At 41.9% G+C, this 17,927-nt stretch overlaps 1 protein-coding gene across 1 annotated transcript in view; it reads left to right on the top strand.

Annotated features, from left to right (window-relative positions):
- The first annotated feature begins 2,304 nt into the window (after positions 1 to 2,304).
- Positions 2,305 to 17,927, top strand: part of LOC101536303 (B-cell receptor-associated protein 29) — a 37,953-nt gene continuing 22,330 nt past the window's right edge. Inside the window, exons 1-5 of the mRNA XM_036497308.2 lie at positions 2,305 to 2,458; positions 5,353 to 5,453; positions 9,313 to 9,463; positions 10,483 to 10,618; positions 15,911 to 16,019. Of these exons, the coding sequence (XP_036353201.2) occupies positions 2,367 to 2,458; positions 5,353 to 5,453; positions 9,313 to 9,463; positions 10,483 to 10,618; positions 15,911 to 16,019 (589 nt within the window). The 5' untranslated portion in view covers positions 2,305 to 2,366. The remainder of the gene's footprint in view (positions 2,459 to 5,352; positions 5,454 to 9,312; positions 9,464 to 10,482; positions 10,619 to 15,910; positions 16,020 to 17,927) is intronic.

The raw sequence follows: 17,927 nt of genomic DNA, 5'->3' as shown, positions 1-17,927 counted from the left end.
AAAGGAGTGCAGAAAATCGGTAGAACAAATGCCAAGATGCACATAAGATGACAAAGAGCAAGAGCTGATAAATAGAATTGTGATTGGGATTTCCTTTAAAAGTTCAAGTGGGAAAAATCAAACTGACACTTCTGATTGAATTATATGCTGCCAAGTGTTGGGACTGCACATAACGGAACTTAAGTAGAAGTAATGTTTTCTATTATTAGAACCAAGATCCTATGGAGTTCTTTACATAATCTTAAATTTGGTACATTTCAAGCTTCTGCATTGTCAGAAGATTGAACTTGATAAGCACACCTGTGCCTAAAAAGCTTAAGTAACAATCGCACACCATACATGTGAAAAATGTGGCAACTGATCTGTTGGTCATATATTCCAGAGATTTTTCTGGACAACTGTAACCATCTTTTAAGTTAAAAAATACTTTTGACATTCTGCTTCCAGAGGTGTGTTTATGCTCAGTGGGAGCTGATCGTAGTTAGGTAGTATGACCAACGGATTTAATTAGTGCAGTGAATGCACACTGTGAGAATTAATTCAGGTTGAACAGTTAATCAAAGATGACACTATTTTACCAATATGAAAGCTATCAGGAGACAGTTACTGGAAACCAACTAAGAGTGAGGAACATGAAAGGAAAAAAGTCAGGTTTACAGAGAGAAGTAGATACAGAGAGAAAGATCTTATGTTTGCTGGTTCCCCCCCTACCCAAAGGGTCTCAACGGCCAGAGCTGAGCCATTTCGAACCCAGCAGTTCCTTCTGGGTCTCCCATGCAGGTGCAGGATCCCAAAGCTTTGGCTCATCCCCTACTGCTTTCCCAAGCCACAAGCAGGTTGCTGGATGGGAAGTGAAGCGGGCATATGAATTGGCACCCATATAGGATCCAGGTGCATGCAAGGTGGCCGTTAGGCTACCACGCCAGGCCCTGCCATACTTTTCCTAGGCATATTCTGTTGTCATTTTTCAATTCTTGTCTAAAGATTGATTTAATGGGATGGAGAAGGAAGCATGGTGGATCAAAACCTCGGCTTCCGCATGTTTGTAAATTAACTCGAACTGACTCCAGCTTTGTGAGCACAACAGCCAGCAACAGGTGCTCACCCAGAGCTTGGACCGGACTGGTGTGGAAGGGCGACCTGTAACGCATTTGGTTAAAAATAACATCCAGGTCTCATGGCAGAGGCCCCTCTTCCCCACCCACCGCGTCACAAGTTCCCTAGTAAGTATGTGATTTAAAAAGAGAAATACTAAGTGTTTTGTAAACGTGTGATATTTCCAGAATAATTCTCCAAGAAGATAGTACTCTCATGTCCATGCCTGAAAGATTTTCAGTATGAGGGGAGGGTGAGACGTTTAATAATTGGAGTGCATTGTTTGAAAACTTGGGGATATGGCCATTTGAATAAATGCACCCACATCCGTCTTTCCAGCCCACACCTCAAAATTATTATAACCTCTCCTCAGCCCACCGACCACAAAAAGGGAAAATTTAACATTCAAAGTCCAGGCCCCGGCTTCATCAGGGACTCTCTGAAATAGTTCATGCCACTGAAGAAGCAGTTGGGAGCGGACTCCATTTTGTACATCTGGAGCCCCCACAGCCACTCCAGGCCCGCAGGGAGCCACCCTGAGGGCCGGGCCGAAGCCGGAACCACACTGCTGGAGACGCCAAGAGGTCACACTCCGGGGGCCCCCCCCAAACGGCCCCCGACGCCCCTCCGCGAAACACTACTGCGACGCGGAAACGCGGCCAGGCCCTCTGTGACCTCAGCAGGCACCGGCGCCCCGGTAGCGGGTGGGGGCGGAGGCCCGCCGTCCGCTGGCGCGCCCCTCCCCGACGCGGCGTCAGACGTCCCGCGCGTCGGCGGCCAGCAGCAGCGCGGGGCAGCCAGGCGGGCCGCAGGGCCGGGGTAAGGCCGGCCGGGCGACAGACCCCCGGGAGCGGGAGGCCACACGCGGGCGGAGCGAGCGGCCTGAGGCGCGCGGCGCGCTCACGGCGAGGGGGAACGTGAGGCCCCGCAGCGCGGGCTTGCGGGAGGGAGGTGTTAGGTGGCAGGCGCGGCGCCGCCGAGCTGGCCCCGAGAGCCGTGGACGTGATCGGTGCCTCAACGGCCGCCTCGCCCAGACGCGCTCGGCCCGCGGCGGAGGGACGTGGAGTTGGAGACGGTCGCCCGTCCCCGGCCCGCCCTGGAGCCCTTGCCCTCCCGTCGTTAACTGCTAGGCCCTGTCGGGGTAGCGGGGACCATCAGACAAGGGTATCCCCACCACCTCCCGAATCCTGCTTCCCGAGACCTTTAACCCAGTTTCCTTGCAGACAAAGCAAAGTTATGTTCTCTGTTTAGGTGTGAAGAGGAAAAAAAAAATGACAATCCAGTGGGTGGCGGTGGCATCTTTCCTTTATGCTGAAATAGGACTCATTTTAATCTTCTGCCTGCCTTTCATTCCTCCTCAGAGGTAGGAAAATCTTGCAGTCCGGTGCAGTCATTGGTTTGCTGCTTTTAAGCTTTTCTTAGGATTAAAATGTGTTCAAAGCCGATTGGCCAAAGATGACCTTTGAAAAAAATAAGCTCTTTGACCAATCAGGTCGTAATGACAGTATTGCAATATACCTTAATGGGAAATATCTGTATAGAGGGAAAAAACTTTTTCGTTCGTGTTATTTCTGCTGGGTACAGATACGTAAAGAAATGGTTAGCTTTCCAGCACGTGCCCTGTCTTGTCCTCCAGTATTTTATCTTTGTGTTATTGCCTGAAATTGGAGCAATGAACTAAATGGATAGTTAAATGATATTTACAACATTGGGGCAAAAAAAAAGTTTGGTAACCAAAAAACCAATAAATTCTTAAATGAGACCTTACAAAATAAAGAAGTAGTTTCATTACTGCTTAAAGACATGACGTTGGTGTGATTTAAAAGTACTGAGTATGAGAACTCCCAGGACCATGTGTTCATGTCAGGACGATTGGTGCCCTTTATCCTTCAGTTTTAGGGTTGGGCATTTGGCACAGCAGCAAAGAGATCACTTGGGAGGCCCACACTCCTGGCCACAGTTCCAATCCAGCCTCCTGCCTGGGTTAGGCAACAGGTGATGGCTCACCTGGTAGGGTTACTGCCAGGCTTAAAAGAATCCCCAGTTGAGTTCCTTGGGTTTTGACTTAGCCCAGCCTCACTTGTGGACTTTTGGGAAGTAGATCCACAGGTTAAAAGCCGCATACTTCTCAAGTAAAAGTTTAGAAAGAAGAAGAAAAGAAAAACAGCTGGGTTGTACATTCAGAATCTCACAAGTGATGAAATACACATGCAATAAACGTGCTGCAACACCTGTGTTACTCATGGCATGAAACCAGGTCTTTCCTGAGTGGTCTCAGAATCTCAAAAATGCTGCACAGTAAAACCTTGGAGCTGCAAGAGACATAAAATCTTCTCTTGGTTCGGAGTCCCGGTGTTCTTCAAGGTCTGAGCTTGCCCCTAACCTCCCTGACTTTGTATTCCTCATCTATCACACGTACCATTTTTTTTTCTTTACAAAAGAGGGAGAAATGAGATCATACTGTGGGAAGCAATCTTCAGCATTCTTTATCTAACCCATGCATGTTGCAGGTGGCGGAGGAGTGGCCTCAGCTCATTTAGCTGGTGTGAGACAGGTTCCAGATGAAAAGCTAGCTTTGTTACTACTTCATACTACCTCTTGCTAAATTTATTCCAAACCCTTAAAACACCCTGTTTGCTTTGGGAATACTAGCAGTGAAACATAGTTGTAACATCATATTTATGAATGATAACTATCTGATTTTTAAAAATAAATAAAATCAGTAGGTTTCTCCTTCAAAATTATGGATCAGTCTTTTTGCTTATATGAAACAAAATCTTCCGGGGACAGCGCAATAGCTCCACTGGCTAATCCTTCACCTGTGAGCACAAGCATCCCTTATGGGTTCTGGTTTGTGTACCAGCTGCTCCACTTTGCATCCAACTCCCTGCTTGTGGCCTGGGAAATCAGCTGAAGATGGCCCAAAAGCTTGGGACTCTATACCCAGAAGAAGCTCCTGGCTTCTGATCAGCTTAACTCTGGCTGTTGCGGCCATTTGGGCAGTAAACTAGTTTTTTGGAAGATCTTTTCTCTGTCTCTCCTTCTCGCTGTAAATCTGCCTTTCCAATAAAAATTAGAAATAGATTCTTTTTATGCATCCTACCGAAGTAGGCATTAGAAGTGGAGAAGCCGGGGTTCAAACTGGCACCCATAGCAGATGCTGGCACAGAAGATGGTGGTTTTACTCACTGTGCCACAGTGCTAGCCCCAAAACAGTTTCTAACACAGAATTTGAATAGTGTATGTAAGAATGCTCGGGAATGGGTGCATAGAGACAAGGAACTACTTCATTTTTTTCACGTGCTGTTCGCCACCAACCTCAACTGGCTACTTAGCACCAAAATGTATTAGTCACTAATATTTTACAAACTAAAAAAAAATTTTTTTAAATTAAGTGCTCAGGGACTGTTTTGAGTGTTTATATACCTCCTTTGGATTTTATGTGTTACTCATTTAGAATACCTGTGTTCAGAGTGCTACGTTTCCAAGCTATACAATGGCTCGCTTTGTCACTGCTTGCCATTTATAACTTATGTTTTTTTTTTTTTTTGTGGATTTGCCTACACTGTTTAGTCCACATAGGCCATTTATTTTCCTATCTCATGACCTCAACTTTTAGATCTTGATCTGGGTATAACTATATGAATACTTGTTAATATACACCAGAGTGTGCCAAGCTACCAAGGTACACATTTAGGAGGTTTGGGGGTTTTTATGTTATTTATGTATTTATTTTTTTGCTTTACTGTATTATGTAGTGCCTCAGTAAATTTAGAAAATTCCTTCATGATTAGGGAAACTTCCTTAAAGTCGATGTTAAAAGCATGCCAGCCAACTATAAATGTTCAGATGGTGGAAGCCCCCGTTCCTAAGAGTTGTAAATCGCTTAACCAGGGAAATAGATCTTTGGCCTTTGTGAGTCAGTTGACCAGGGAAAACAGATGCAAAGTGCTGTATTAACAATTTAGCACTTAGCTAAAAGCTTATCTTTTAAGGTTGTATTTAGTATGTTTACTTTAAAAGTGAGCTTTGCTTTGGAATATTTAAGCCACCAACAAAAGATAATCAAGTGGTACATCATTAAACTTGAATGAATCATTCTCCATTTCCTGAGATATTCAGTGTCATTGATTTAAATGTTAAGCTTCTATATGACTTTTCACTTCTTGTACTTTTATCAAAATGTTACTTTAGAAATTTGGGAAGCATTTTAAAACCTTTTGGGTTTTCGTACCTAATAATTATATTGCTTTGCAGATGGCAGAAGATTTTCTCATTTAGTGTCTGGGGTAAAATTGCAAGCTTCTGGAACAAGGCTTTCCTCACCATTATAATCCTATTGATTGTTCTGTTTCTAGGTAAGTACCAGATCCAGTAAGCATCGTTATAGTTGTTGTCGTTGTTAATGAGTTCTTTGGTTTTTATTTAAATTGTTGTTTCCATTGATATACGGTAGACTTTATATCATATTGTGAAAGTATATGGAGCAGCTACTTATATATAGTTAAACGGTTGATAAATACTGGAATTCCATTACACATGTGTGAATGTTCACAAAGTATGGTGATTCCTAACCTATTTTTAGATTCTTATTTTAAGGTTTAGGTGCAGGGGTTGGCATTGTGGCCTGGCACATTGAGCCACCACTTGTAACACTTGCATCCCCATATTAGAGTGCTCTTTCAAATCCCAGTTACTCCACTTCTGATCCAGCTTCCCTCTAGTGGGCCCAGCAAGGCAGTAGGAGATACCCAGGTAGTTGGGCCTCTGCCACCCATGTAAGCGACCAGAGTAGAGTTCCTAGATCTCCAGGATCTTACTATCTGTTAGGGAGGCAAAAAAAGAGAGAATCTATGTATTCTCAAAAGGTGGATTTTCACACCTGAACTCATGTGACGAACCACAGTCCAAATGTAGGCATATTATAAATACTGTAGAAAATCACCTTTAATTATATGTATAAGATGTATATGAAGCAAATCAATTTTGTATTTCTACTTGGACTCATCCCCAAGATTTGTCACTAGATATGTGTAATTATTCTTGCCCCAAGGATGTCAGCTAAGGGATTTTTAACCTGTTCTAGATTTTTAGAATGGTTGAAATTTTGTCTAGCAGTATCTTAGAAATTAAAAGTAGAGGGCTCGGTGGCGTGGCCTGGTGGCTAAGGTCCTTGCCTTGATCCCATATGGCCGCTGGTTCTGATCCCGGCAGCTCCACTTCCTCTCTATCTCTCCTCCTCTCAGTATATCTGACTTTGTAATAAAAATAAAATAAATCTTTTAAAAAAAAGAAATTAAAAGTAGAGGGGCCGGCATTATGGTATAGCAGGTTGTGCCATTTCCAATCCCCCTGACTGCTGATACACCTAGAACAGTAATGGAGGATGATCCCAAGTGCTTAGACCCCTGCACCCTTGTGGGAAACCCGACAAAGCTCCTGGTTGCTTACTCTTGGCTTCAGCCAAGCTCAGCCCTGGACGTTGTAACCATCTGGGGAATCAGTCAGCATGTCAAATTCTCTCTCTTTTAGCAATTTTTTTTGTTTGTTTTGAAAGTAGAACCTGGTGTTATACACTACCAGCATTCCATTTGGATCCCAGTTTAAGTTCGTGCTGCTTCACTTCCAATCGAGCTCCAAACTAATGTGCCTGGGAAAGCAGCCACAGTTGACCCAAGTACTTGGACCCATGCCACCCAAGTGGGAGACCTGAACCAGGCTCTATGTCCCCGGGCTCAGGCTCCTAGCTCCTAGCTTTAGGCTGGCCCAACCCCAGCTGTTGCAGTCATTTGGGTAATGGATCAATGGATAGGAAATCTCTCCCTCTCTGTTACCCCCACTTTTAAATAAGTTTTATTTTTAAAAAAGTAGAATAAATTGAAGTTACACTTCTATGATTCTTTTTAGACGTAGTACTGAGCTCAGAGAGGTTAAGGGACATGTCTAAGATCACTCAGCTACTTTTTTTTAAAGATTTATTCATTTTTATTGGAAAGTCAGATATACAGAGAGGAGAAGAGACAGAGAGGAAGATCTTCCATCCACTGATTCACTCCCCATGTGGCCGCAACAGCTAGTGCTGCGCTGATCAGGAGCCAGGAGCCAGGAACTTCTTTCCAAGTCTTCCACACGGGTACAGGGTCCCAATCCTGTGGGCCATCCTTGACTGCTTTCCCAGGTCACAGGAAGGGAGCTGGATGGGAAGTGGAGCTGCCAGAATTAGAACCAGCGCCCATATGGGATCCTGGCACATTCAAGGCAAGGACCTTAACCACTACACTATTGCGCCGGGCCCAACTACTTTTTTAAATGCCAGTTTTCGAGAGCATGTTTCCCCTCTGAATTCTCTTAACAACTGTGTTACAAGGTAAATAGGTTTTAAGGGAGCCAACATGGGCCCATAATCACTTGGTATGATATACTGTTCTATGAGAAAATATGTACCGTGTTCCAAAACACCAACCTCTATAATGGAATCCTCTAGAAAACTGAGAACATCCATTGTGAGAAGGTAGAATATTGTGAAAACACAAGGGCAATTGGCAATTGTCTCATGGTTATGAATGGGTTTGTGCCCCATTTCAAAACGCCAGTGTTTGTTTCATGGTATGTGATTGTTAATGTTATAGATTCAATCTCTAGCCATGTAATAATTCATGATAAGTGAGTAAAACAACTATGAGAAAACAGGTCTCAGCTCTGCCACCAGGCAGCTGGATGACCTTTGGAGTGACCCCTCATCTCTTGGAGTCTGAATTATGCATCTATGAAATAAACGTTAAGTTGGAAGTAATCTCCCACATCTCCGACTAGTCCTGCCAAACGTAATGTGATTTTCAGAGTCAAAAGTGAACACTAAAGATCTTACTACAGCTTACCGTGAGTTTCTGTGTATGAAGTGTCCAGAGTAGGCAATTGCTGAGACAGAAAATAGAGTGCCAGGAGCTGAGGGCACAGCTTTCTTTGAGGGGTGTTAAAAATGTTCTAAGGGCCCAGCAGCGTGGCCTAGCAGCTAAAGTCCTCTCCTTCAATGCCCCGGGATCCCATTTGGGCACCGATTCCAATCCCAGCAGCTCCACTTCCCATCCAGCTCCCTGCTTGTGGACTGGGAAGGCAGTCGGGGACGGCCCAAAGCCTTGGGACCCTGTACCCTCATGGGAGACCCGGAAGAGGTTCCTGGTTCCTGGCTTTGGATCAGCACAGCACCGGCCGTTGCGGTCACTTGGGGAGTGAATCATCAGACGGAAGATCTTCCTCTCTGTCTCTCCTCGTCTCTGTATATCTTACTTTGTAATAAAAATAAATAAGTCTTAAAAAAAAAAGATTAATTATTTAAAAAAAAGTTCTGAAATGCGATAGTGGTAATGGTTAACCCAACATTGTGAATATATTAAAACCCAGTTGATTATGCTGTGAATTTTATGGTATAGGAGTTTTTTGTCAATATGGCTGCTATTTAAAAATCCAGATGATTCTGCTAACTAGCATGTCTTTTCTTGTGAGGTCCTCTTTCCCACTAATACTTATAGTCCCCTAAAAGGAGCCTGAGTAACCTGAGGCACATGCCTTCCCAGGATGTACTTGAACCCTGTGACTAGAAATGCCTCAGCGTGGATGCTAATGAACTGATACCCATGTTCCACTGGAAAGAAGGGGGTGCTCCAGGATCCGAGGCTTACCAAGCTAGAAGCATCAAAGGAGCAGCTATCTACATATTTCCAGTGGCATGTGCCAACCAGCCTTGGGAAAAATACCAGCATAGATCACATCCCACCTAACAAACCTGTAACAGTGGAAATTTCAGTGCAACTGGATGTTTTCAAAATCTCAAAAATTTGAAGCAATAATAGATATAATGAAGTAAGTACAATAGAATAGTCTGCTACAGTTGATTGTAATGAGACATTATTACATCTGTTATCAATAGTTTGAAACTTGACCAATTATTTAGGGTTAGAAAAAGTAAAGGCTAACAGATAAGAGACAGTACATTGATGCCAAGTTAAAATACAAATCCTAGCATAATCCAAAATTGACCTCTAGTGTCTGTGTATAGGGTACATGGTGTCCTGCCATGTTCCCTAGATGGAAAGGCAGAGAGCCCCTAACCTAGGACTCATTATTAACAAACTTGGTTAGTTATTTTGAAACTGCTCATTTTTAATAGTCTTAGGTGTTTAAAACCCAAAAATTCTATTTTGTCTTTTCCTGTGATAGATGCGGTGAGAGAAGTACGGAAATACTCCTCTGCCCATGCCGTTGAGAAGGGCACAGCCACCAAGCCTGGGACCTTTGAACATACACAGATGAAACTGTTTAGGTCTCAAAGAAATCTGTACATCTCTGGATTTTCATTGTTTTTTTGGCTGTAAGTAAAAAAGTAACAAGCACCTATTAAACACATGATGTATGTCTTTCTTTTTTTTCCAATTATACTATAGATTTTTGTTGTTGCTGTTAATACCTTCCCGAGTCTGAAAGAACTCAGAAAATACACCCAAATTATAAATAGCCATTTTTTTGTTTGCTAATTTCCTAAGTCCTTGAACCCTGTGGTCCTTGCTTCTCCTCTCCTGCCATGATCACCTTCTCTGATACTGTTCTCTGTGAGTATTGCAGTCCATTCTGGCTGCCCGACCTGCAGTATGTATTCATTCCTTCCATCTTCTTGGTTCTGCCAAGTGCCTCTCATTTGATGGTCTTCCACAGGTTATTCCTTCTGCCAGAATTCTCTTTCCCCCTTTAACTGGGCTAGCTCTGACTGATCTGTAACCTCTTGCTCAGAAAAGGCCCCCCAAGTCGGTAGGTCTCCTGTTGTGTGTGTACTTTTCCTGCCAGTATCATTCACAGTGTTATTCGTGTTGTGTGACTGTTGTCTGCACTTCTGTGGCCCCCGTGCCTGGGGGTAGTGTTCAAAGTTCTGAGTAAATGCCTACGGAATGAGTAGTTGGAAAGATGAATTACCACCTCCACAATGAAAGTCAGATGTGAATGAGCAGTTTTTAGGCCTGGCTAACCTTATACAATGCTCTTAAAATAGCAAATTTTCAACTGGCCCCATAAAAAGGTTTGTGGGCCCTGCCGCACTGTCTGAAATTCTCCAGTTTCTGCTCCTCCAGGCTAAGGCCTCTGAAGCAAATACCAAGGCTATGGAGCCTGAATTCCAAATCTAGTCTTCTACAGAAATTCCACATGTGAGACATACATGCTGGCTTTGACTGAGAGACATGAAATTTTTTAAAAAATCACATGTCCAATTTAAACATCAACTCTGTTCCCCCAGCTGTACCTAGCAGGGAGTCATTTGACAATGATTGTTTGAAATTCAAAGCTTCTGATGATTACTTTCGCTACACATTATACCAAATATATATATTTTTTCCTTAGAGTGCTGAGACGTCTGGTTACACTTATAACTCAGCTGGCAAAAGAAATGTCGAACAAAGGAGTACTTCAAAGTCAAGCCGAAAATACCAACAAGGCTGCCAAAAAATTCATGGAAGAGAATGAAAAACTGAAATGGGTATTTAAGTTTCCCTTTAATAGTTTGTGTTTTTAAGAGTGACATACTGTTTTCTGAGGATCAAAACAAATACTTCCGAAGTTGTAAGTAGAAAATGACGATAAAGAACAGTATCATTCTATAGAATGATTCTTTCAGAAATATTTCCACTACTTTTCAGATGTGGTTGTTCTCACAGTTTACCTTTGTAGTAAACTGAGAGCACTCTGAGAAAACGCATTTCAGTTCCTGCATTGCCATTGATTTTTGCCTGAAGCCAGTGTTTATAATTTTTCTGTTTCTATTTCTTTTTCAATTCTTTTTTGTCTATAAGTGGGCATATAGAAGGCAGAGGAAGGTAGATTGATGCTAGAGTGGTGATTGCACATAATATTGAAAATTCCTTAATTTGGTGATGTTGCAGGTATTCCAATTCTTTAAGAACCTTGTGCTATCCTTCCTCTGACATTTAGGGAAAGTAGATCAGGTTTTCAGCATTTAAAATCTAAGATTAAATCTCAAAACTTGAGTGTTTCTTTCTTTTTTTTTTTTTTAGTAAGATTTTTATTGTTATTGGAAAGCCGGATATACAGAGAGGAGGAGAGACAGAGAGGAAGATCTTCCATCCGATGTTTCAATGGGCCCGTGCGCACCGATCCGATGCCGGGAGCCTGGAACCTCTTCCGGGTCTCCCATGCAGGTGCAGGGTCCCAATGCATTGGGCCGTCCTCAACTGCTTTCCCAGGCCACAGGCAGGGAGCTGGATGTGAAGTGGAGCTGCCGGGATTAGAACCGGCGCCCATATGGGATCCCGGGGCTTTCAAGGCGAGGACTTTAGCTGCTAGGCCACGCCGCCGGGCCCAAAACTTGAGTGTTTTCAAGTTGATATTAAGCCCCATGAATTTCACTAGTTCTTTAAGATTCTTATCTTATTCTTTCAGATTCTTATACGAATCTGTTCTTTCAGATTCGTATAAGAAAAAAAAATCAGTGTATCTATTCAGAAGTGAAACATTTATTGAATGATGTGTCCTCAAAATCATAGCTCCAGTGTGGCTCATAGCTGGCTATTATAGCCATGTGGGAAAAGAGTCAGTGAATAGAAGTCTATATATTTCACTCATCTTTTAATGTAGATAAATCCTTTTTCAAAAGTAGCTTATATTTTAGGACCCGGTGCAATGGTTCAATTGGCTAATCTTTCACCTTCAAGTACCAGCATCCCATATGGGCACTGGTTCATATTCCTGCTGCTCTACTTCTCTTCTGCTTCCTGCTTATGACCTGGGAAAGCAGTGGAGGATGGTCCAAGGCCTTAAGACACTGTACCCATGTGGGAGACCCAGAAGCTCCTAGTTCCTGCCTTCCGGTCAGCTCAGCTCTGGCTATTGCAGCTGCTTGGGGAGTGAACCAGCAGATGGAAGATCTCTCTCTCTTTCTCGCTGTGTGTTTCCTTCTCTGTAAATCTGACTTTCCAATAAAAATAAATAAATCTTTAAAAAAAATCTTTAAAGCAAAAAAAAATATATATAGCACTACCTCCTTGTAGTTTTCTGTTAACTGTTACATGGTATAATACAAACCCTTTAAATCTATTAAGGATAAATCAAAACTAATTACAAAATGTTGTAAATGATGCCACAATATCATGGTCACCCATTCAGAGCCTGTGTGTTACTGCTTAGATTCCTGCCGTATTTCTACTAGAGTGAAAAAAAAAAGACCTCTTGTCACAGAAACAGAATTCCAAAGACGCTAAGTACCTTTGACTAGAAGGTTCCCCAGTATCTTTTCCCAGAAACTTCGGTAGTGTCAGCACCAGTTTATTAATTGCTTTGTTTTGTTCTGTTTTTCAAGCACAGTGATCTACAGTGCATTGTCAATTCCCTTGTGTCTAGGTCTTGAAAATTGTGCTTGTGGTATTTCTGTATTCAAAAGCTAGAAGTAAGACATTTTTGTTCTTTCTGGAACACTTCAGCTGCACAGTCAACCTCATTTTGTTCCTTGATGTTACTTGCTTCCTTTTCCCTTCTTTGATCTCTTCATGATGGCAAAAACAAAAGCACAGCCATCAAAGCTTTGATTAATATATGATGACTAAACTCAAAAACATACAGCCGGTGTTTGTAGAAAGACTTATAAGGTAAACCTATCTTGATTTAAAATTATGTGTATCATCTTAGAGAGTCGTGAATTGGCACGTGGCTAGTTCCCCCCTCAGCTGTTTTCCTCTTGCCGTTTGGTTCTGAGAAAATTCTATGAAATGTTTTTATAGTTTTGATACTATCATGTTTTCCCCACATCCACCATAAGCAGTGCACTGTCTGTCAAAAGAACAGAACAGGTACCTCCTTCCTCAACATGGTTTTGAATCTCCTTTTGGAGTACTTTTCACAGGGCAGTCAGCCCTCACAGGGAGATTGGTTTGCTGATGGCCCGTTGCCTTTGTCTTCCTCCTTTGACTCCATGTCATCCTGGCCCCTTGTGTAGCTCTGACCCTGGGACGAGTACTGAATCACCGGAGCAGGCCCAGAGAATGTACCAAAGCTAGGGCAGAGGGCAGAGAAAGACTCGGCTGAACACAACACTGCCAGGGAATCGTCGGCCATTAAAGTGACCAGTGAAAGCCAAGGGTGAAAATGTCAAAAGATAATTTTATTTCTGAGCTGCTCTATGGAGTTTGAAAATATTAGCTAAGGAAGAGTAAAATTGGGCCCAGCGCGATAGCATAGTGGTTAAGATCCTCGCCTTGCACGCACCGGGATCCCATATGGGCGCCAGTTCTAATCCCGGCAGCCCCACTTCCCATCCAGCTCCCTTCCTGTGGCCTGGGAATGCAGTCAAGGACAGCCCAAGACTTTGGGACCCTGCACCTGCATGGGAGACCTGGAGGAGGCTCCTGGCTTCTGATTGGCTCAGCTCCAGCCATTGCGGCCGCTTGGGGAGTGAAACAACGGATGGAAGGTCTTCCTCTCTGTCTCTTCTCCTCTCTGTATATCCGCCTTTCCAACAAAAAATAAATCTTTAAAAAAAAAACAGGAAGAGTAAAATTATGAGAGAGAGAGAGGAAAGAAAGGAAGGGAGGAAGAAAAGGAAATGTTGTCTTGCTCCATCGAAGGCCCCTTATCTAGTGAAAGCACACTACCCAGAGATGGAGGGGACGCGAGTGCTGATTGGCACTCTACCTGCAGCTAGCAGCACGCTCTGCATCAGGCCACCACTGTGTCCTCAAGGTTTCTATGCTGTAAAGAATAGTTCATACTGGGCCAAGTATTGCTTCAAATGCTTCCAAGGAAGATATTAACTCATTTAATTCTCAGCAATTCCATGAGATTCATATTACGTGTGTAGAGCAGGCACAGAAGCACAGAAAGGTTGACTTACCCCATCACTCAGCTAATCAGTGACAGATTGGAACCTGAAGAGGCCCGACTCTTGAAGTTGGCACTCTTCACATTGTTTTCTGCCCTCAACTCTGTGTCCTCCTGTGGAGTGACTTGCATTTGGTTTCTAAGACCCTTTTTCATTCTGATACTCATTTACTAATAAATGAAATCATGTTGAAGGACCAATTACCTTTTGCTTTAAATGCATTAAAGTAACCATGACAGAGGTTTGGTTCTTCCAAGTTCCCCTCCCCCTGCTTTTTTTTGGCCGTCCATCTGCCAGAGTATTGCAAGCACGTAGGACAGTGAACACGCAGACGATGGTATTTGGTTGTTACTGAGCCTCAGATTCTAAGCTCTTGGTCTTTATCCAGCGTAAAATTACACGTAATAATTCTGGACAAGTCTGCAGGTGCAGTTATGAAGGTCTATTTATAGAGGCTAGTACAAACCCAACTTTTCCAAGTCAGTAGTGTAGTAATTCAAGCAGACACGAAACATTCCTGCAATTCAGTGGTTCTCTTTCCATTTGAGCAGTAACTGGAGATTGCATGAACTGAATTCTGTAAAATAGAACAGCTTTGAACTTGAAATAGATTAAAGATTTGTAGATGTTTTGGTTTCTTGTTGTTGTTTTTCCCTCTCTCTTAAAATTTGTTCTTGATGTTTCAGAAGGCATGAGCTTCCTTCGGTTTCAGAATGTGTCTCAGTCCTATTTCCAAAAAATGTTTCCTGAGGTTACCTAATATATTCATTACAACTTCAGTTCTTTTGAGCTACGTACTCTGTGTTATAAGACAGAGTATTGTATTTGGTTTCATGTAAGCTTTTGTGTTCTTATCCATTCCATGAGATTTAAGTTATCAATAGAGACTGTATCTATTACATTTTTATCCTTCAGATCACCTGGCAATGTAAACTGCCTACATGAAGTCATTGTTCGATAAAATGTCATGAGTTTTGTTAGTTGACTATGCTGCCAACATACATTAGGAAATGAATCACCAGCAGTAACAATTCCTGTCTGCTGTTCGTCTGTTCACAGTTCTCCTCAAGTGCGTTTTTAGTAATGGGAGCTGTCAGTATCGCATTGCTACCACTTTCATCAGCTGAGCCTTGCCACTGCATATATGTTATAATTCGGCTTTCTTGATAACCTGAAACTCCCAGTATTTCATGAAGTTAACTTCTTAGTTCTAACTTAGTAGTGATGATTCATTATATCTAGACATTTATGTTGTGGAGTTTATTGTTTTTACTCTGTGATCTTAATTTTTCTTGCTTGAAAAAGATAAACTACAGACATGCATTTTTAAAAGTGGAAGTGGATTTTAAAACGTAAAAAGCCCTTGAAAGGATTACTTGAATAAAACTAATTTGGAGACTAGCAACCAAGATTAGATGGGATTTCCTAACCAGAGAGATGGTTCTATCATTTTCAATTTTTCTGTCCTCACCCAGACAATAATTTTTTTTTCTTAATAATTTGTATGGAAATTGAGTAGAAAACCACAGTTGGGACGTAATGATTTCCAATTAATATCATCCTCAGAACTGTTTGTTTAACTAATATCACATGCTTAATTAGGGAAGAGAAGGTCATATTATTTACATAAATATTTTTGAGAACATAGTTTTAATTGCAGCCCAGCCAGAAATTATGGTTTTTAAATTCAGAGCTTCCAACCACAAAAACAGACATCTTTTTTTGTGCATGTTCTAAGTACTACATTTCTGTTTAGCAAAAGTACATTGTAGAAAATGAACAAGTACTGAAAAGGGTAAAGAAAATAGATAGCTTTTTCTCATCTCTTCCATTATGTGAAGGATCAGTGATTTTAAATAGATTATTCATCTCATATCCTATTAAAATGTCTGGCTATTATAATCTAAGCTTACTTCTTTCATTGACTCTCTTTTATGATAGATCTTGAAAAGCCATGGCAAGGATGACGGAAACGTGTTGGAAAAAGAGAACAAAAAACTAGTGGAAGACCAGGCAAAACTGAAAACCGAATTAAAGAAGACTTCAGAGGGTAATTTTACATGCTTGGGTAAAACTGAAGAGACTAGCACGCTCTTTTATGCTGTTACGCTTCATGTTTTGCCTAAAACAAACCCAACACCTGAATGTCCTTTTGACCAAAATACCAAGACTGATCCATGTACAAATTCCTCCTCAAATATAAAGATAAAACATTGTTTCAGCCAAGAGAAACATGTTCTGGTATATAGAAAACATGTAGGTGTTTCAGATTTGTGTTGTAAATACAAATGTTCTTGCCTTAAGCAAAAGAACCATGTTCCCGAGAAGTTGCTTGTAAACACACTTTTGTAAAATGAATCTCGTTTTCCATCCTGTTCCTCTTCCTTCAGAGAAGCAGTCCCTGGAACAGTCAGTTGGATTATTACTGTGGGTTGTGCTGCCGTATCCTCTGTCTGTCTAGCTCTCTCCTAATATGCCTGGGAAAGCAGCAATGACCCAAGTAATTATGTCCCTACCACCCTGTGGGAGACCTACCTGCGACTTCCTACGGCTGGCTTGGACCTCACCCAGCCCTAGCTATAGGGAGCAGTTAGGGAGTGAACCAGAAGAGAGAAAGAAGGAGTGTGTCTATCTCTTTGACACTCTGCATTTAAAAAAAAAAAAAAAGTTCTATAAATGAAAAATAAATTGCGTTTCTCAAGCCCTAATACTTCCTACCTGCCATCTAAAAGGAAAGCATTCCCTGAAGGACCTGCTGATCTGCCGTGGCAGCTGAGAAACTGAAATAGATTGCACCGTGGCCTTGAAATGGAGATGCTAGCTCCATTTTCCTGAAGGCAGTTATTTCTCCTACAATTTTTTTTTTTTTTTTACAAAATATTCTGTAGCATTTCTTTCAGCTGCAGTGTCACAGCATAGAAAAGCAGGTGTGCCAAATTCCTTGTCATCCCGCCCGCCCGGCAGTTTATCTTGATATAATAGACATTCTTTGATATTTGCCAGATACTAGAGGATTTTTCTGCCAGTCAGCATTAAGATAGTGGTCAGCGCATAGACATTCTCAACTTTAAATCTTTGCTACTTTAATTTGGAAATAAATTGGGAGAATATTCAGTAGCAGAATCAAGGACCTACTTTATACCACTAGCAAGCTTAGATTTTAAGTAGCTGTCAATATATTATTTTGTTGTAATTTAAATAGCCTGCTGATTATCTGTATGTGCTATTTGGATAAGAAAGCCTAAAGAAAATAGTTCATTCTAGAAACAGGAATCCACAGGGAGAATAGACATCTGGTACAGCAGTTAAAATGCCACTTCCCGTTTCAGAGTTCTAGCGTTTGAGAGCCAGCTCTGCTTCAGCCAGATTCCTGGCAGCGCCCACCCTGCCAGGCAGCAGGTGAGAATGAGATGGCTAGGTACCCACCACTCCATGAGAGGCCCAGACGGAGGTCCTGCTGCTGATTGCCTTCTGGCCTAGTTCAGCTTCAGACTGTTGTGGGCTTTTCGGGAGTGAACTGGCAGACGAAAGAGCTCTCTTTGTCTCTGCCTTTCTAATAGATTGAAAAAGAATGGATTTGTTGTTGTTGTCATTTTTTGGTCAAAACTCCTGGAGGATACTTTCATATGATACAGAATTGTTTATTTTCATGCTTCAACTTTGAAGTGGAAAATAAGACAGTTTGTAAGACAGTAAGTTAAAAAAATAAATTGCCCTTCTGGCTAAATTAGTGTGCTACATGGTGAGTGGAGTATAGCCCCAGATTGAAGAATCTTGTTGTAGTTGGTACTGTTGTCTTGTCTGCAATTCCAAAGGATTTGCATCATAATCAAGAAATTATAACGTGTGTGAAAATGAATTTACCCTGTGCAAGACATTGCAAAAGAAAAAAATCTTATGGAGGTTTTTTGTTTTTGTTTTTTTTTAGATTTATCTATTTTTATTGGAAAGGTAAATT

Source organism: Ochotona princeps, chromosome 25, assembly GCF_030435755.1.
Source record: "Ochotona princeps isolate mOchPri1 chromosome 25, mOchPri1.hap1, whole genome shotgun sequence".
NCBI lineage: Eukaryota > Metazoa > Chordata > Mammalia > Lagomorpha > Ochotonidae > Ochotona > Ochotona princeps.
Note: the sequence above shows the minus strand (reverse complement) of the source record. Positions and strands in the feature narration are given on the sequence as shown.